This window comes from Rhopilema esculentum, chromosome 11, assembly GCF_057945365.1.
Source record: "Rhopilema esculentum isolate cy_ngs chromosome 11, ASM5794536v1, whole genome shotgun sequence".
NCBI classification, from domain to species: Eukaryota; Metazoa; Cnidaria; class Scyphozoa; order Rhizostomeae; family Rhizostomatidae; genus Rhopilema; species Rhopilema esculentum.
The window spans coordinates 3,052,038-3,072,996 of NC_142825.1; the positions used below are offsets into that span (position 1 = coordinate 3,052,038).

A 20,959-nucleotide genomic window follows, 5' to 3' on the forward strand; every position below is an offset into this window, starting at 1 on the left:
TTTTCTGACTGCCAGTTTAATAATCTTTCACCTTAAAACATACATTACAGAGCACTGAGCGCTGTAATACAAACTGTAATACAAACTTGATAACTACTGTCTGTACAAATCATAACAAATAAATCAAGGTAAAATAAAATAAAACATCAAGTCCTCCATCTGCCATTTTTCCCGATACGTAAGATTGCTGAAAAGCAAACTGCTGGGGATCAAAAAGTAGGGTATGTGGTTTGAAGTCTTTTTTCTTCAATTTCAGTTCTGTTTCTATTCTGACGAACAGTTGATTTAAGAAGGATGGCCTGAGCCTGAAAAAGATCTTAATTCAGCTCTCAAAGAAGATTTGCTCGAAATCGATCTTGAGCATATAGTTTTCAAAATAGAAGAACATAGCCCCGTTTTAGCAAACTACTATTAATCCTCTTAGAAACTCGGCAAAGAACAAGAAATTAATAAAGAGAACGAAACTTCTAAAAGACTACGGAACTAACATATTGGAAAAATAAAATCAATACGAAAATATCTACAGAACCTAAAGCCAAAATAACGTACATATACTAATAAAAGATAAAAATATAGATTTACTAAAAATAAGACTAACAGGAATACTTTTGAATATTTACAAATAAAAATACAGCACGATCTGGATTTATAATACGAGGGTTTTTATTGAGGCTTTGAAATGACCAGCAGAAGAAAACAAACACGAGGATACCAGAAATGCTAAGCATAAAACTGGATTGCAAAAGAGCTGGCGAGAACACAGGTGATGACTGAAGGGTTTTAAACAAAACTATTGAATAATGTTAACCTGTATATGAAAATATCAAATTAGGCTGAACTAAGGAACTTTTCGAGCACAGAGTGACAAAAAGGGAAAGCTTAGTGGCCTTTGGTATGATGTTGTATTTGGAAACAAAGGGTGGAATATTTTGTATGCAGCAGACTAGCGTCAAGCTACTGGCATCTTTGCATCCTTTCCGTTTGGTAGTGCATTTTAGGGGCATCTTAATAAAACCTACTTTTTTCGGATAATGAGTCTCATCAATTGATAACTACTCTGCGGGCCTTAAATTGTCAAAATTGTTTGAAAACTGGAGATGTGTACTTTTCCAAACAATATCACAAATGTCTACTGGTACGTACATCCCTGTTTCGGTCTCATTGACTGGAATCATGTTAGAGAATGGGCCCCACAAAGCTTCGAAATAACTCTCTGCAGTGCCTTCTTTTGATCTACTAACTGCCGCAGTTGCTTTTCAGTTTTTCGATGAGATGCGTCTGCTTCATAAAGTTGTTTTGTAAGGTTCGCGTTTTCAATATACAGCTCTTGGACTAGATTATCGGATCGCGTTGATTTGACGTCCATAAGGTGTTTCTTCAAAGAAAAAACGAGGACAGTTACAAAAACGAAGCAAAAAAGTATAATTGATTCAAATTTAAAGGGTCGGTATCCTTTAACAATAATTTATCAGACATACCTGCTCTTTAAGATTGGGCTCAAATCCAGCAAAAGTACATGTTCTCTCATTTTTTTCCATTAAAAAACCTTACGGTATGAAATTTATCACAGGAAAAAATTCATGAATCTAACACCAAAATACTCTTTCTATGCCGAAACAAAAAGACAGCGTGAGATGACAAGATAAAGAGGGGGGGGATACCATACCTCCTTACTGAATTTTCCGTTTTTTTCATGCAATGATTCCTTCGTTTCTTTCAGCAGATTTTCCAAATTCTTTTTCGCCTGCTTCAGTTCCTCCATCTGAGCGTCCCATCCTTTCTCGCGGTTTTCTAAATCCTTTATGTAACGTGCTTTTTCCTCGAGCTAAAATCAGAGATAAGTACTGTCAAAAACTAGATTATCGGGGACGAAAGGGGAAAGTAAAGCGTTCAAAAGCTGACATTAAGAGAATCCTAACTCTCAAAAGGGGCGATTTTATAGTAAGAAAGCTTCTACTGCAAGCTTTCAAAGGGGAACACTTGCAAGCGGCAATTTCGTTGAATGGGATGGTTATTAGTCGAGGAGTATGCTCAACTGCATAGTATCGCGAACGGCGATGAAATAATTCAGCAATTTGATTGGCTATTTTGCAGAACGAACTGATAATAGCAAATCAGATCACTTCAAACATACATCGCAAAATAGCATTTATAGCACAGTGTGTCCTAGAATCTTAGGCCATTACAGTAACGAGCTTTCACCTTTCTGTTCAAAGTAATGACTTCCGCTTTTGCATCATTGAACACTTTAGCCTTCAGAGCTTGATCTCTGTCGCTTGCTACGGTGGCGCGATTCAGCTGTTCCCTTATTTCTTGAATTTCTCGTAAATATCTTGATCTCTCTGTAGCTGCTGCTGTTGTCGTCAGATTTAGCTAGAAAAGAACAGAAATTTGGATACTTCTCTGTAGCATCGCATACTTATATTTGAGAATTCATTAAAACTCACGAGGCTCAGAATTATAATGATTAACCATGGACAATTCTTCATGAACATCTTCTGTAATGATCATTACCATTGAAAAAGTAAGAATTGTTAGATATCTTTTGCAAATAATAAGTGAATGCGAGTGCCAGATTTACAACATATATTTCAAAGGATGCAATTCTGGCGGCCTAAAACTTGGCATAACGAGCCCTGAAGGTGACATTGCGATCGGACAGCTCCTTTGGCCGAAATGAAGCTGGAAAGCAATGGACGGTGTTTGTACGAACCTTTCTTTCACTAACATGATATGCAAGAACTTGAGAGTCTTATAAACGAGGCCTTACCCTTTCCTTCTGTGCTTCTAACTCTTTTTTGTGGATATTTTCCATATTTTCCAATTTATCCTGGGTGTGTTTCAAATCTGATTCCATTCTCGAGCGGCTGATGTCTTTCTCTTGGAGCTCGGTCTCCAGGCTCCTGTTTCTCGACTCTAATTGTCGCGCAGTGTTCTCAAGATTCTTTAGATCGTATCGCAACTGCCAAAGGGAAGACTCATTGAGAAAGTATTTAGCATTCAAGAAACATAAAAATGCAGCTGATGATACCTGTAAGGTATCAGGCTTTATAGAGTCTTACTAAATTCGGTGGGGAATTTGAGAAAATCCCCTTTATCACAAGACCAGACAGAACACTTTCAACGTTACCCTAACCTCTTAGATAGACCAAAATATCTTTGGCATTACGACATTTTTCTCAAAATTTTAGTGGCATTAAGACTAAGCCAAATTTAAAAAACAAATACGAAAACAATACCTTTTCAAACTCTGATAGCTCTTTCTGGCACTCTACGATTTGCTTTTGCAATTTAGAATTTTCTCCCCTCGTGTTTATCAAATCATTTTCAACTTTTTTCAAATTCACTAGCTGTGTATGTAAGCGATTTTTCTCTGCTTCGGTTTTATAAAGATGTTCTTGTTGATCCGTTATTTCTTTAACGCTGTTTTCCAGAATTGTCGTCTTCTCCTGATTCAAATCGTGGTTTTGCTTTTCTAAAATGATTCTCTCCTTGTTTGTCATTTGAATCTCCGTTTCTAACGATTTTATTCTAGCCTGCATAAGAGATTTCTCTTTTTTAAATTCACCTATTTCGTTTGCATCTTGCAGCTGGCTTAGTTGCTTTAACTCCAAACTCTGAACTTTTGTTTCTAACTCTTTTTTCTGTTCCTTCAAAGAGTTAAGTTCATTTTCCAAATGTTCGACAGTTTTCTCAAGCAGTTGAGTCTCCCTGCCCACTTTGGAATTTAATTCGCTTTCAGTTTTCTTCTTTAAAATCCCCAACTCCTTCTTATGATCAAGTTCCATTTTCTCCTTCTGTTTTCCAAACCGTAAAGATAACTCTTCTTTGGTCCTCTGCATCACTTCCTCCATCTCAGCCTTTTCCGTGTCGAAATTCTCCTCCATTTCTGCCTTCTCAACCTGCCAGCTCAATTCTAATTCTGCTTTTTCCCTCACAAAATTCTCTTGCAAATCTTCTTTTTCGGTTTCGTATTTTTTCTCCAGCTCAACCAGCTGGGTCTCAATCATAGCCTCGAATTCAGTCTTCATCTGCTCTTTCAATACATCCTCTCGTTCTTCAAAAGCTTTCTGTAAATCTGCAATTTCTGTTTTATAACGGTCCTCCACACCGTCTTTTTCAACAAAGAGCTGTTCTTCAATCCTGGCCTTTTCCTCCAAAAACCCAATCTCCAACTCTGACTTAACTTTTTGAATCTCTTTCTCGAAATTCACTTTCGCTTGCTTCAACTCCTGGCTCAACTTTCTATTTTGCTCGCTTAGGCCCTTTTCTACATCCAATTTTTCTTGCAGCCCTTGCTTTCTCGTATCTGATATTCTCACAGCCATTTCGTGCTCGTGTTCTGCTTCAATACTTTCCCTCAACTCTTTCTTATCGCGAGCAAACTTGAGTTCCATATCCTTCTTCTCTCTCTTGTGTTCATCCTTCAAATTTGAAATTTCCTTTACATAATGCTTCTCCGAATCCAACAGCTGCTGATTAAACGACTTTTTCAGCTCGTTTATTTCCTTCTTGTTTGTTTTTATAATATCCGTCTTTTCATCTTCATAATCAGCAACCATACTTTCCTTTTCCTTGTTCCACTTTCTTTCCAACTCATTGATATCACCCTCGTATTTGCTTGCCAGCTCTTCTTTAAGAAGCTCGATTTCTTTCTTTGATCTCTCCAAATCTCGATTGGCACTGGAGTACTTTTGCTCAACCTCTGACATGCTTATTCTATATTTCTGCTCGAGTTCTGCTATTTCGTTCATGAAGCGTAGCTCTAGTTCAGATTTCTCCCTCTCAAAAGCCCCCTTTTCCAGCTTCCATTTTCGCTCTATATCATTTACATTGTCACTGTGTTTCTGGGCAAGCTCCTCCTCAAGTACTCGTAGCTGACCCTGGGCCTGCTCGTTGTCCCTCAAAGAAGCTGACAATTTCTGCTCCAATTCTAATATCCGAGCTCTAAAACTTTGCTCAAGTTCAGTCCTTTCATTGAAAAAGCTCATTTGCAGCTCAGCTTTCTCGGCCTCAAGCGTACTAATTTCATTTCTCCACTTTCGTTCAATTTCATAACCATTACTCTGCTGTCTTTTCGCTAACTCGGCCTTGAGCCTCTCTATTTCCTCTCCTGCACGTTGCAATTCCAACTTAGTTGCATCCAGCCTTACCTCCATCTCTGCAGCCTTTGTTCTGAATTGCTGCTCCATTTCCGCCTTTTCGTTGACATATTTCAGTTCCATTTCCGCCTTATCTGTTTCTAAAATGACAATATTCTCTTTAAGCTTGGTGACCTTTGATTTGTATTTCAGATCCGTTTCCTCCTTCTCCTGTTTGAATATGTTTTCTAGCTTCTTTTTCTCTGATTTCTGCATCTCTGCTCGTTCGACTTTCTCTGTATCTGACTGGCTTTGAATCTCATCTTTTTCCCTTAAGAACCCAGAAATGATTGCATCTTTCTCTGCAGTGTATGTTTCCTCCATATTGCTTAACCTTATTTCGTACTCATCAATTAGCAATTTCTTCTCCAAATCAACTTTGCTCTGCAGCTCTGCAATTTCCTCAGCCTTATCTTCTTCATGCCTTAGAAGATCTCGTTCGTATTTCAATTTGGCCTCGCCTACGTCACCTTCTAACATCTTCTGTGTGCTCTCAAGATCTTCCCGAAGGCGGCTAATTATTGCCTCTTGCTCGCGAATTTTTTTCTTAAATTCTTGAGACCCTGAAAAATCATGTTGAAGTTATTAAAACAATTATTTCTTATCAAAAAATTTACAGTTACAAAATTCAGGGTTTCCTTAGAATTGAGATGAAAACTCAGTTTTTAGTGTTGTTTTTATTTTTCAAATAATTTTGGGGTTTCTACAAGTTTTATTCTAGTTCTAATTTTCATAAAAGTAATATCAAATTATGATAGTAATACTATTATGCACAAACACGTCCACTTCACTTTTCATAAGGTACAAAAAAAGAAAAGGGTAGATTTCTAGGTCGTATGATAAAAGCTAAAATGACAAACGTTTGCACGTAGAATTCCAGAGCTGGTAATATATGAATTTATTCTAAAATGTGAAACAAATTTGTTTTGCGACAGCATCAGCTGTAGGGGAATATTCAGAATGCCACTCCACACAAACTCATTTTCTTTATTAAGGGTACTTCCAAAAATCACTTTTAATGAGTGTGCATTAATTTCACTGTGGCTTATTTGATAATACTGAGGGGGATATCATATTTAGACATTGTGTATCAGTCATATTCAGGTCAGATAGCAAAAAAAATAAAATAAAATGAATTACCGTTGTCGTCATCATCATCATCCACCATTTGCATATCAACATCTTCTTCTTCTTCTGTTGTTTCACCTTCTTCATTTCGCTTTATAATTACTGGCTTCGTATAATCAGAGAGATATGACCCGACCTTGCTGACCTTTGGACTCTCTTTGCTACGATGACTTTTGCCCTTCGACCTTTCGCTGACACTGTCGTCTTCTGCTTTGCTGTGAGTATGCCGCCTTCTGTGTTTCTTTTTACCCATTGTGTTCAATTGAGCTTTTAGATTCTCTAGCTGAACATGTAATTCGTCATTTTCATCACGTAGCTCCTATAACAAAATGCATATTGCTGCTCTTTGAAACTTAAAGGATAATATACTTATAAATAAATGATAAATACATTTCATGACAATGAAGATTACATTAAAGCGACTTGTAGTAAAGTGCTGAAATATAAATTTTCTTAAACAAATTCAATAGCGTTGATGAAAAACTGATTTCAAATGATGTGCGACATCTGATGACCATTTCTGTTCTAGTTAATGTTAATTCTAATTAATATTCTAGTTTTTCGATCTCGTGGCAATACCTGAATCAATTTTCATCATGCCAATATAAAGAAATTTCGCAAAAAATTACATGAACATCATTCCAATAAAAAAAACTTCAAAGCCTAACAAACTCAGTACAAACATTTTCATCTACTCTACATACATCATTACTTTGTCCCTATACATAATGTGTTAACGGATTTAGTGCTTTATATAATCACAACCTTTTTTATTTGTTCCAGTTCCGTAACCGTTCGTGTTTGGCTTGTAAATTGGTCACGCAACATCTCTCTGCTCGCTTCCAGCTCGATGATCTAAGGGAAAAACTTATTGTAATAAATGGCGACGTAAGCATAAACGCTGACTAGCTCTCAGACGGTTTGATAGACGCGATGTGAAAATACATTTAACGATCTTTTTATCACTTATTACTTACTCTCTTTTACCACACAACTCTTCAGCGTACAAATAAATATAACTAAAACATTAATTAAAAGAAAAAAACTGCTCTTTCAAGGGGTTGTGTTTTCCTCGCTCTTACTTCAAAAGAACTCATTGAGACAGAGTCTCTTATTTGCATTGGGATCTCGCTCCGGGTACTTGCTTCCTGGTATCCGAAGGACTTTGTACAATAATTAAGACGAAGCAGAGGAATTTGGAAACCATCAGTTTTTCTTATGTTGTATTTCGAAATATTAGACCTAGTAGTGAATTTATTTTCGAGATATTCTCTGGGCAGAGAAGAACTGAAAGGATTTCAGGCGTAGGATTTGAGATACACTAGGAGGTTATTTAATTTTGCTTAAAAGCCTTTTTTCTGGAGATTTCCAACGAATACAAAGTGGTGCGTGAATCAAAAGTAAAGTGCAATTCACCATCACTTGTTTGTAAAAGACGTGAAGCAATATCAAAAACATAACAAGATGGCACAATATGCTTACTCTATTTTGAATATCAGCAGTTGATTCCAGATCTTTTTCAAGCCGAAGAGTTTTTCTTTGCTCCTCTTCTAAATCAGAAATGACGTCTAAAACATGCTGCTGCAGCCGATCGATTTCCTGAAAATCAGAAAACAAGTTGATCATTACTAGTGATAATGATGGAGGAAAAACAATGAAAGTGACGACGATGATAGGGGATAGCCATGATGGATGATTTATTGATTTTTATTATTTGATTGACTGATTATGACGATGATTGCTTGATTAATTTGTGATTATGATTGCGATCGTCATCATTGATGCTGCTAATAATAATTGGAAAGAGTTTACACTTACTGATTCGGCTTCCAGAAGTTTGTCTTTTAATTTGCCCTCCTCAAGCTTAGCACTCTTCAACTGAACCTCTAGTTCAGCCTTTTCCTTTGAAAACGAGGATCGCAACTGAGCTTGATCCGATTGCCATTCTAGTTCCTTTTGCTGTAATTTTCCGCTGTATACTTTATCTTGCTGACTGTAAAAACAAAGAAATTATGAATCATTAAAAGAAAAATATTACAAATAAATTTATTAAATCACAGCGCTATGATCTAGAGCTCAAATTATCCAGATTTGTGACTTTAGAAATTGAGAACATGTTTCAAGAACATAATAGTTCAAAAACTAAAACAACATTTGTATACAATACCAAGGTTTTTTCTTTAAGCGAATTGTTCCTTGACTTTTCTAGCAAAATCCTGCACTGACACGCCGACCTACACTGTTTGCCACAGCACAACCACTGCACTGTTTGCCACAGCTCACAACACAAAATATTATATATATGCAATGCAAAAACGGAATTATCGAGGACGATTATTTTCACATTTAGGAGCACTGGAACACCATTTTCTAAAGATATACTTACACTTATATCCACAAAAAACACAGCACACCACTTTCTTCTGCCTTGAGAAAAGCTACAAGATGAATTTGATAAAATATTCTGAACCAGTCACTTACTTTAGCTTTTTCTCATATTGCTGCTCGACTTGCCGCGTCTGTTCCTCACTTTCTCTTATGAGCATCGAGCTGTCCACTCCAAACTTGCTCACACTTCCTTTCAGTTGATTCCTTTCTGACGTCACCGACTCGAGTTCTCCTCTACGGTTGAAACATCAAATGAGTCCATAATCATATTATCACATGAGCCCATAATTATCTTCAACAAGTCAAAAAGATTTCGTAGTTTAACGGACAAAGATCATAGAAAAAGCAATTTGTTTCATTTCCGTGTACTGTTTTCTAGAAAAACTGTTTGAAAAACCCAAAGAAATGTTATCGTCAAGGAAACTACCTTGGTGACTCACAACAAAAGGTAACAATTCCATAAACTATATAAAAATATTCTTTCTACTTATTCACATGAGTGTTTTATCCCAAAAGCCTTAAGACTCCATCTACATGTAGCAATATAACCTGAATCTAAGAGAAAATCAGTAAGAGCAATTGCTGTAAAAATCCTAGCAAACATTGCGACCTACGACCTTAGGCCATACCTCTTTACGAAAGGCCTCAATGCATCAACCATATCATCGGCCCATCGATCGTACTGGCTGACAGTCGAAAAATTATCCTCAAACACTCCTGTTTCATCTGAACCTTCAATAATTCCACGAATCTTTTCTGGTGCAAACCTTGGCATCTTTGCGTTTATATTTCGTCAATAAGATAAAGAATTTTGCAAAAATCTTCGAAAGTTTTGTGAGTATCAAGTAACACCCATGTTAGTATCTCTATTGCAACTTTGAAATGAACTTGCCAAAACTATAATTCTACACAGAGTTTGCTTAGAAGTCACGTGATTAGAGTGTCTAGGAGAAGCCTTAAGGAAAGCGTGGTCAAGCATCTGTGGACGCTGTTTATGCTTCTTGGAAGCATTTGTAAACAATTATGATGAAGGCAGATGGCCTAAAATATGCGTGCACCAGCATATAGAGAAGAAAAGTAAAGAAGATGTCTGCTGGGAGTGCAATATTTGAAGTGGGGCGAGAAAGGAGCAGGAGAAAATGCTAAAAAACAGAGATTTAGATTGACGAAATAAAAGAAAGAGATCAAAGGAAGACCTAGTTCGGTGGGCAACCCGAAGAAAAATTCGTTATGAATAATTGAGTGTCAACCATGAATTCAAACACCAGTTTTGGATTTGCACCAAAGCGAGGCTGTATAATTAAGACATTAGTCTGTTTACAGCAAGACAATCTGCATTCTTTGTTTATTTCAACAGAACTCATGGGTTATGGCATTGTCCTTCATACTCTTTTGATCCCAACGCGACAAAATAAGTTTGTGTGTCACAAAAATGCCGGAAACTTCTAAGGGAATGGGTTCATTTATGCAAGCAAAACGAAAAAGCCTTATAAACATTTGCTAGATACGAAAAACGATGTTAATATAACCATAAGAAAGCTGCTTTGGCTAAGCTTTTTTAGCGGGATTATACAAAAGAATAATTTGAAAAAGGAGCAATAAAACTTTATACGGAAAACTGTACAGGCTGTAAAAAATTCATGTTTTAATGTTAATTGTTTATGTAGATAATTAGAGTAACAATCGAGGATGTTACATCTGTTAACAAGTAGATCGATGAGCTGTCCGAGAAAAATTTTGTTCGCCAACTATTTTAGTACACAAACACACATCCCGATATGAAGCAAGGTAATAATGCTGCAGACAAACTTAACATGTAATCTCTACTGGGACAGTAATTATATTTACTCGTACAGAGAAGCAAACAAATATAGGGTAATTATATTCTGATATTACGCAGGGAAGGCAGCATAGCCGACAGGGACACAAACTTTAACATATATGGATGATTTGTGGCAAGCTGTTGGAGATTTTGATGGTAATGACCAAACGATTCTTTTTAAAAACAGTGTGTTGAAGGAATAATTAGATTTGATGAAAAATAAACAACTGGAAGGTATAAATCAACCGGAACAAGTAAGTATTTTACATGAGAAAAATACATTAAAACATTTATAGGATAAAAATTAAATGAACAATAAGCGATTACACACCTTAAATGGTTGATTTCATGCAGGTATGCTTGCAAAACGGCCTCTGAAACAGCTTGAAAAAACAAATGCATTTTGTAAATAAAAAAAGAACTCCCCTTTATCCATCTCTAATAAAATACAAATAATGAAATAAACCATTAATGTATAAGTAAACTGGATGAAAAATAAAGATGTAAATACATAATCTTCGGTATAAATTAGTAAGCCTTAAATTCTTATAACTGTGAGTCATGATCACAGACGAGTCAAAAAGAAACGTTAAAAAGTAAAACGAGGTCAGCTAAACCAAAAGAAAAAGCCTAATATTGCTTTATAATCAGCTGATGTATTATCTATTCAGCAAATTTGGAAACAAAAGCTAATATGCCTGCCAAAATTACTTGGAACATCCAAAAATCCCTGAGTCTGGCTTTAAATGTTTCGTCTTCTTTGCAAATTTCCCGTCACAGACATATAAAATTTAGACCACGAGATGAAATTATTTTCAATACAGAAAACATATTTCCTTATGTTATAGCAACCACGCCATTTTATAGTAAATCCACGTTATATTATAGAGAAGATAAGGATGGCGGAAACTGACGTTAATGTACAAAGATATTTGATAGTGCTTGTAGCCACGAAGAATATCCTGCGGCTGTGATGTTAAAAGGCAAGTTGCATGGTGATAGATCATCAAAGACGAACTTACTGTCTCCTCTTTCGTGTACCATTGACTCAAGCGTCTTTGTCAAGTCTTTCAAATTGATTTCACCTTCCGCATTGGGTTGTAATTGCTGAAAAGCAAATTTCATGAATTGGAGCAAACATTGCAAGACTGCTTAGATAAGCACATAATCAAACGATAAAAGAACCTATTTCATTATTGATCAAATTTTGGAAAATTCTACTAAATATGTAGAAATAAACATTAATTGAAAACAATCAACGATATAGAGCTAGTTCCACGCTGTTGCAAGCATTTGTTATGTTTAATCAACATCATGGTAGCCGAAAACTGAGTGAAAAGGAATATTTATGTCTTACCCGTAAAATACCTTTCACGTCTGAAAGACCAAGAGAATTGAGATATTCTTCAACACTTTCCTTCTTGCTCCAGCTGAAAATGAAGATATGATTAAGGTCGAAGAAGCGCATAAATTTTCAAAGCAGTTTGGCATGATTTAGCAGTTAACAACTTCAATATCTAGCTATAATATTATGAGAATGCTGTCAAAATATAGAACTTATAAAATGAAAAAGAGCAGTAAAAATTGCATCCAACAGCTAAGCTAAATATATTTTTCTAGTTCAAAAAATATTGTTCAAGTCTTTTTGCGTAAATATCGTTACCATTATGTTCAAATTTCGCTTTTTTGTTATAGGTCTACGCTAGATAAATTGGCAACTTTCTTTGGATCGCACTTATTACCATTGTTATACAATTGTAAACAGTAGCATAGGAGAGAAAATGAAATAATACTAAGATAATTAGGCCCTGATATGACAAGGGAAGTCAAGAGTTAGAGTAAAGATCAATAAGGCACGGACATTGCTGTTAAGGGAAGCCCTTTTTTGTCAAAAAATATTAATTAGAATGCTTTGATCATAATGAATACGAAAAAATTTTCACTCACCCAGTGTTTGAATGATCCAGAAAACTGAGAATATCTGGAAAGAAAATATTCAAGAAATTGATAAATCTGCTTGAAATTCATAAAATGAATGCTCAAATAATGAGTTGAAAGATTTTGACTCTTTCTTATTGAAGACCAACCATTCTGATACGAATTAATGCAACAACCATTTATATCACTGATGAAATAGTAACGAAACTTGCTTTATATGACTGCCCTAATGGCAAAAAATGTCCCACATAAAAAGATAACCTGCTGTAATTTAGACCTTCGCATATGGCAATATGCAAATTTAAGAAAGGCCTAAGCTTTTGACAAACAAAAGCCGGGCCTTTTTAGATTAACATTTTGCGTTACTAACCGACTTTCTTTGCAACTCTGCTGTCGTCAACACTAGAAGTCTGAAAAAGCAAAACAGAATATATGTTGATGATATAAAAGGCTTATTTTATATCATATATCAACATCTATAATGTCTGGCTATGTTGTGTCATACAATGTTCTGTTATGTTATGTTATGTTATGTTATGTTATGTTATGTTATGTTATGTTATGTTATGTTATGTTCTGTTATGTTATGTTATGTTATGTTATGTTATGTTATGTTATGTTATGTTATGTTATGTTATGTTATGTTATGTTATGTTATGTTATGTTATGCTATGTTATGTTATGTTATGTTATGTTATGTTATGTTATGTTATGTTATGTTATGTTATGCTATGTTATGTTATGTTATGTTATGTTATGTTATGTTATGTTATGTTATGTTATGTTATGTTATGTTATGTGGTGTTGTGTTGTGTTGTGTTGTGTTGTGTTGTGTAGTGTTGTGTCATGTATTGTTATGTAATGTTTTGTTAGGTCTTTGATTTCAAGTCAGGTTAAGTTGTGTCATGTCATGTCAATCCCTGTAACGCCAACGCCTGTGCTATGTCACGTTATATCATGTTATTTCAATCATGCCACATTATGGTATGTTACTCCTTTAAAGGGCTTATCTGACAGATAATAAACGCATATAAAAAATTCTAAAAAACTTGCATTAAAGTTTGTCCGGGTTGATGTTGTAAAAACTCAGTCTTTTATACGGTTTACCAAGAATTACAGTTGGGCAGTCAAACTCAAATAATATTTCAGACTATGCGAAGCACATTTTCAGCGAATTAATTTGCTTGTTGTTAAATCCGTAGACATTCATATCGACCTTAGATACGTTAAATGTATTTTGTGATGATAATTATCATGATGATGATGATGATGATCATGATCATGATGATGATGATGATGATAATTATGATGATGATGATGATGATGATGATAATGATGATCATGATGATGATGAGCTAAACTTTAAATAAGACTCACTCTTCTGTTGCCCCTCGGAGACAAAACAGTTGGCTGGAGGTTTGCCATCTGAGGCTCTACCTCGACGTTGTTGTTGTTGTTAACTGGTACGATGGGACTTTCAACAGAAACGTCTTGAGATGTTTGGTGCTTTGTGGCCAAAAATAGGCCATGGAGAAACTCGTCAAAGCTCACTAGGCCATCGTCATTTTGATCAAGTTCTTTGAAAAGAAGCTCTAGTTCCTGAGACAAAAACAAAAGCAATGATAATTACTAATAAATGCATTGGATAGTAGTCGAAAGGTTGTTAAGATAAAAACAACAGTAGTTTTTGAAGGAAACTCTCAAGAAAGCATCTATGTAACGGTGCTTCGACCCTTAAAGCATACGGTGTTTCGACCCTTAAAGCCTGGTCCACACAGAGCAATGACAGTAAGACAGGAAAGCTTCAAAAAAGTAGAGGAACATATCTACAATCACGGACAAAAGTAGTTGAAAAATTTATAGGAAAGTTGATATTTTCTCTTTCCTTTGGAAAATAACTCCCTCCCCCAATTCATGATTTGTTGAATCATGTTGAATGCATGATTTTGAAGGAGAAATGATAGAACTACAAATCCAACATTGATTTGGGGAAAAGGATGGATTCGAATTCACAGATGCAACTTAAAGAAGAAAATTGCAAAAATTTCATCTTGTCCGGGATTGCAGTTTTTCACATTTGACAAGACGTCAATGATTTACAAGCGAAGAATGTCGTCTGCTGGTTGTTTACTGACATAAACCGTTTACTGATATTGGAAGCAGTGTTACTATTTTACATGGCTTGACAAACATAGGCTGGTGTAGTTTGTGCTTCTACATGGGCATGCATTTCTGCATAAGCTGAGACGCATACATGTTTTGCGAGTTGCTTCAAGCAAATATCAATTTTCTTTGAATGGCTTTTCAACAAAAGCCGTTGTAATTCACGCGGCACTTTTGCCCGCACGTTTTTAACAAACTCTGTGGCGCGTGATGGAAGAAATAGTGTATCTAAAAAGCATTGACTATGCGGCGAAAAAGTTATTCTAACCTGATCTTGGATGTTTTCCATTCCAATGTGCTCACACACTATAGCTAACTCTTGCATATCTAAGTACCCACTAACTCCAACAGCCAACTCATCAAATATCTCTTTAAGCTGCTCAATATCATCAGAGGAGATCATATCTGTTGATCGAAAAGGAAATCATAATCCTTAACTACCATTAGCCGATAGGGTTCAGGAAAAAAACGAATATTTCAAACAATTATTAGCGTCATTTTGCACCTAGAAATCAATTACAGATCTTTCCTTGTGTTTACGTGGAATTAGATACTTGGTTGGTTATTATTAGGTTATACTGGAATAATCTTTAGAGCAGAAGACACGACTGGAACGTTTTTTAGAAAGGTGGGCTTAAGTCCAAACAGAAACGGTGCGCCTATAGCTTGCGGGAAAAAACAGATAAAGTTTAATGGCACGGAGGCCTAAAGACGAGATCGTTAGCCAGAAGCAACTACTGACACTATTTTTTACTTTACGATCTTTGCAACTATCACTAATCTGGTATTACAAAAAGAAATAGGGAACACGCATAACTTGAGGGACGATTGGATCAATTGAAGGATAAAGCAAATTTGAACCTTGATACTAAAATTTTCATTATCACTTGACTATCAACGTTTTTAAAGGTTGTCAATCCTTTAAAGTTTGTTAATTCATCGTTGTAAGATCTACCTTCTTCAGCAACCTCGCCTGCATTTAACACGGAATCCATGGCACCACTTCCTTCTAAAACCTCTTCCCTTCCCAGACCACCTCTTTCTTCTGGTGGCGTAGAGAGTTTTCGACGAAGAGCAGCAGGCAGACCCCCACTGCTTCTTTTACTTAGTTTCCGTGATAATGACTGGAAAAAGACATATCAAATGAATAGACCCTGTTGAATAGGAATTTCAAGATTGAACGTAGAAGTGTTTTTTTTAAAAATGAGGGTCTTCGTTTCATTCTCAGAGTACAATACAATGGGATGTCGGTACGAGCAGCGATAAAGTGGAGAGATAACACCGGTATAGGGGGAGTAGCTACTGAAATATGTTTAAGACCAAATATTCCTTATAATAACAGTAGAGAACACATATTTGCCACAGCCAAATATTACTCCTTTATAAACTCACTATCTACATCAAAATGGAGCAGAAATAGGTTGGTGATGATGTCTGGAGAAAAAAACGCGATGCTGTGTAATAAAAGCCCCCAATATCACCTCAGTATCCTCACAGGTGTCACACAAACAAAAGGTAACCACTTTCTTCTGGAAAAAACATTTGGATGGACCATAAGACACATCTCCCTCGAGTCAAAATGTCGAAAATTCAACATAGAGAATTAACTAACCCTAGAGCTTGACCTCCTGACCAATGATTTGTGGGCTTTAGGAGTAATTTCAGTTGATTTTCTGCGTTTTTGAGCCACTTCCAAATCCCCATCGCTTTGAACTGTGTCATCAAGAGAGCTTCCAGTTTTAGATTTTCTCCCATACTTTTTATTGTTGAATACTTTATATGGCTCTGACTCTAAAATTTGAATTTGATTCAATTAAAGCTTTGGAAAATTGTGAGTAACTCGAGCCAATGAACTTTGTGCATAGCTTCATAGCTATCAATTCAAGCACCCTAAATATGGAAATGATATAGAGCAAACCCTGCTTCCAGTGGCCATACGGCATATTACATATTGGGGGTGGGGGCTTTAAAGCTACATGGGTTCTATAAATGCAGAAGAACAAAAGTAAGATAATAATTTTTGCATTGGTCTTAATTCACATTTAAAAACAACCAATGGACTTAAGATCCCTAAGACCCCCCCCCCCCAAACTTCTCCAGTCCCTGCCTGCTTATGGTCACTACACATGATATTTACAATTTCTAAAAAGTATTGTATTTTGGGACTATGGCTCAGCTATCCTCATCTCTTATTCGGTCATTGGATGTGTAGTGTAGTGATGGAAATTAAAAATCACAAAAAACTCCAATGTTCTTTCCATCTCAATAATTGTTCTGTGTTTTCAAAACTGGATCCACCAATTTGGGAGTTATTGTATTTGGTATAAGGCTAGATCATTTGGCTAACTGCAAAATCAATGAAAGATTGCCAAGGGGTTGTGTCCAGGGTTGGTATGGGGATAAGTACCACCAACTTTCTTCAGAACAGGGTAAACATAATTTGTCTTAAAAAAATTCGATCAAAATACATTAGGTAGAGTTAAGGCCTGGATCATGCCCACAGCCCACCCACTCTCAAGTAGCTGGCATCTCCACTGTTCAACATACCTTGATGCAGACAAGTATCCTTTGCATTTATCTTGCCAATTATGCATTTAGCAATAAATTACTTGTCCTATTGAGACAGGCATCTTTCATTATGAAAGAAAAAACAATCCACCTTCATTTCATCAACTTAAATGTAAAAAGGCATAAGAACCTGTGTCTATGATGTCTGAAAATTCAGATCGATCTTCCTCTGTAGCCTCTGCCAAGCTATCAATGGTATGTGACAATACTGCAACAAATGCATCTTTGAAGACCTCAAATTTGACCTAGATTTTAAAACGAGAATCATCATAAACAAGACCTCTAATTTGTTTTTGTTTTCAAAAGACTAGAGTTAAGTCAAACAAATGGCTGAGAAATGTACTTTTTTGTTCCAGTATGTAGTGCTATGAAAAAATCTTAGGAGCTCTTGCAAAAAATATCTCACAAGACATTAAGTAGGACTCCTCATGGGACTCTGGTCCCTTGCACTACCCTAACTTTTTTTAGAGATTCCATTACAAAATAGCTAAATCATTAATTAGCATAAAATATATAACATCAGAAAATTGGCCATAGGCAAAGAAGTAAATAATTAATTAAATATTTTTTATATTTAGCTATGATAAAATCATAAACATAAACAAATCAAATGACAGAAAAAAGTTACTGTATGCAACAGATTTGTCAACAAATAAGTGGGTTTTACACACCAGACAAAGTATAAAATTTATACATCTGGAAAAAAAATTTCATTAGAAACATATATATTATAAATTTTACACTTACAAACCCAAAATTTACTTAAAATTACCTGTCCATCACTAACTTGATCTCCAATACATTCAGTAAGAATTGCTGGTATCTGATCATCAAGTTGCAACCTCTGGCATAAATCAATCAATTCACTGCGATCCAGATATCCCTTGCTTTCCAAGTCACAGCTCTCAAACACATCCCTGAGCTGAGTGACATAAACATCCTCTTCTTCCATACTTACCTTACATCAGCATTTGTCATCAGCTTCTGTTTTTCTATTGTTGTGATAAATTGAAACTTTCATTTGATTGAGTATAGAACAAACTTTATAGCAAAAAGGTATTGCTTGAAATTGCATAGGCTGTCCAATACATAAATGAGAAATCATCAAAACTATGAAAAATGAGTTCTTGGCTTTCAAAAAAGATTTCACTAGAATCCTTGTTGATAATCAAATTTCAGTTGTACCATGATGATCTCAAGTCTTGCTTTATCAAGTTCCCTGAAAGAAATAAGCTTTTGCACATGCTCACTAGGCTTGCTTCTCGCATTCATAAAAAAGCTGAACGATCTTCTTTCGATTCTTTTTCATAAACGTATGCATTGATTACGTTTATGTATGTCTGTTGGTCATTTGCTCTTCAAGTCAAGTCATAAACCCAAAAAGCTCAAAAGCAAAATATAAAGATGGTCTGATAAAAAACAAATAAAGTGCAACTGCTAATCTTCGAATGCAAATCTTGCAGCCGCAGAATAATCTACGTCTCCGTCTGGTGACGAGATTAATACTTTGTTCGACATGACTGAAGATAAATGTAATCAAAATAGGCCCATTAGGCAGAAATGTTAGATGCTCTTTATTTCAAATCATGGAGCAACTACGAATATTCTTAAGCTTGAATTAGAAGGGTAGCTATTTCTTACCTCATTGCAATCCACAGCTGCTTTGGCAACAAGTCAATCAGTTGCAATTTCGACTGTGTGGTGGTTGGCGCTACTCGGCGGCCATCTTCGACAAGCAGGTGGAATCACGATTGGAATGTTTACTGATCTTCTGAAGCGTCCGATTGTTCCCAGGTTACCAAGCTCCTCCGCAGGAAAAATTTATCTTTATTACAATCAAAATCAAAAAATTAAAATCAAATTTTCATTCAAGCAACCATTAATTACAATATACGTGGAATATATAAACTAGATAACTACCCATGATTTAATAACAACTTTAAGAATGTTTTAAAGATAAATTAATTAACAAGGAATAGGTAACCACCAATTTTAATATAATGTATTAATATATGCAATGGCTACTTGGGACACTTAGAAAAACTCATAAAGAGCTATCGAGCTAAGAGCCCCTACTTAGATTTATTTATTTTTGTAAACTAGACTAGAAAAGAAATAAATAAAAATAAAATAAAAAGGGAAATCGGGGAGTGTTGAGATATTTCAACCCTTTCAAACCCCATGTACCCCCTACCCCAGATCAATATTTCTTTTTTCCGCTCTATTGTCTAAACTTTGAATGAGGGACGGGCAGTAGAAGTACCAAATATGCACAATACCAATCCCGAAGCATCATATTTTTGGAACTAACCCTGAACTAACCGGATGGCTCTTAAATGGACAAGAAATTAGTAATCCAATTTTAATTCGAAATACAAGTAATTCTAGTTTTTAATTACAAAGTAAAAAGAAGCTAATCTTACTCGAATAAAAATGGCAATAAATCTATGAAGATTTTCAAATTGTAAAATTCAAAAGGATTAAAATACTTTCCAAACTCCATAGTCTTGTGAATATCTTTGCATAAACCTCGTAGACGAGAGAAATGCCTAAAGTTCTTTCCTGCCTTACGTAGATAGGATTACGCATCGTCTTTTCAAGGGAATCTCGACTCTCTCTCCCGTATTTTTTAACTTTTGTGCTGATTTAGCTTTATATAAATTTCAATATATAAAACTTTCAACAAGAATTTTTCTCTTTTCTAAGCCAAAAAAGGTTTTCAATCTTTGCATGACATTTAGTTGTGGTGCTGCTTTCTAACATAAATCGGCAACGTGGGGGTCATTGGTACCCAGTAGTTTGACATCAGTTTTTGATTGCATCTTATGGTCTTTCAATTTGTTTGGTACGCCAGTAGTGTCGGATCGGTCTTTCTTACTATCAAAGCATTACATTTTCAGAGCTTGCTATCATCTCGATACTTTTAAGCCAATCTAAGGCAACATTTGATTCTTCTTCTAGGAATTTTACAAGATCTTGCAATTTAATAGGGAAATGCACTAACGCATTATTATCCTCGTTGCAGACTTCAGCTTTCTTAACAAATAGAAAACTATAAATATAATCATAATTGATATATATATATAAATTTTGTTTTACAATTGAAAAAAATACATCGAACCACATTATCACTATCAATTACTACAAAAATTACTAGAGAATCAAGTTTCTTGATAAAGACTCTTTGATATAAGTGCTTATTCTGCAAAGAATATCTGCCGAGGTGATCATTGGGATGTACAAAAATCTGCTTGAAATCAAGCAATACTCTTCTTTACAAAAATATTGATTCAAAATAAACCGTTCATTTGGAAAAATCAATATAGATCATGCAGTGATTTAAATGTAGCTTTACAAATGGGTATATATATATATATATGTATAACGTTATAAAAATGCCGCATGCTCAATATTCTTCTAACGAATGACCATGATTCTCACTAGTCTTTTACTCTGCTTTGGCTTTGCTGTTTCTGTGCTCTTTCAAAGAGACAACGGTCCAAATGAAAGCAGATACCACATAAACCATTCTTACGATATCCAGTTTATTTCCAGGAAAAACTAAAAGGAAGAGATTTCATAATCAATCCCATGAACCCACGAGGGACAAGTAGGTGAAGTATAGAGTTGCTGTGTAGCCAGAAGGGGATTGGGAGGAAACAAGCAAATAAATTTGGGTAATTAAAAATATATTATGAAAAATATTGTAACAAAATAAACTTGGCTGTTGAATTAAGCAAAATACTAGAAATCTGATAGGTGTCTTTATATGCATGTATGCTGATTTCATAGCTATGATTGAGGGACTAAC

The 20,959-nt window shown here is 35.4% G+C and overlaps 2 protein-coding genes across 3 annotated transcripts in view; both read right to left on the reverse strand.

Moving 5' to 3' along the window:
* On the reverse strand, positions 1-18,913 carry LOC135694102 (uncharacterized). Its single transcript, XM_065212777.2, has 22 exons — positions 18,790-18,913; positions 17,921-18,140; positions 17,279-17,393; positions 16,193-16,371; positions 15,536-15,704; positions 14,849-14,985; positions 13,795-14,016; positions 12,788-12,827; positions 12,427-12,460; positions 11,837-11,909; positions 11,502-11,586; positions 10,811-10,862; positions 8,751-8,891; positions 8,088-8,262; positions 7,752-7,868; positions 7,035-7,124; positions 6,282-6,588; positions 3,240-5,704; positions 2,771-2,962; positions 2,203-2,373; positions 1,667-1,825; positions 1-1,375 (listed from the first exon to the last, which is right to left on the reverse strand). Exons 2-22 carry the CDS (start codon positions 18,098-18,100, stop codon positions 1,172-1,174), a joined length of 5,307 nt encoding a protein of 1,768 aa, XP_065068849.2. The 5' UTR covers positions 18,101-18,140; positions 18,790-18,913; the 3' UTR covers positions 1-1,171.
* The window catches only part of LOC135694107 (alkylglycerol monooxygenase), a 14,394-nt gene continuing 12,224 nt past the window's right edge, over positions 18,790-20,959 (reverse strand). For both annotated transcript variants that reach the window (XM_065212787.2, XM_065212786.2), the window contains exon 16: positions 18,790-20,709. In XM_065212787.2, the coding sequence (XP_065068859.2) occupies positions 20,597-20,709 (113 nt within the window). In that variant the 3' untranslated portion in view covers positions 18,790-20,596. The remainder of the gene's footprint in view (positions 20,710-20,959) is intronic.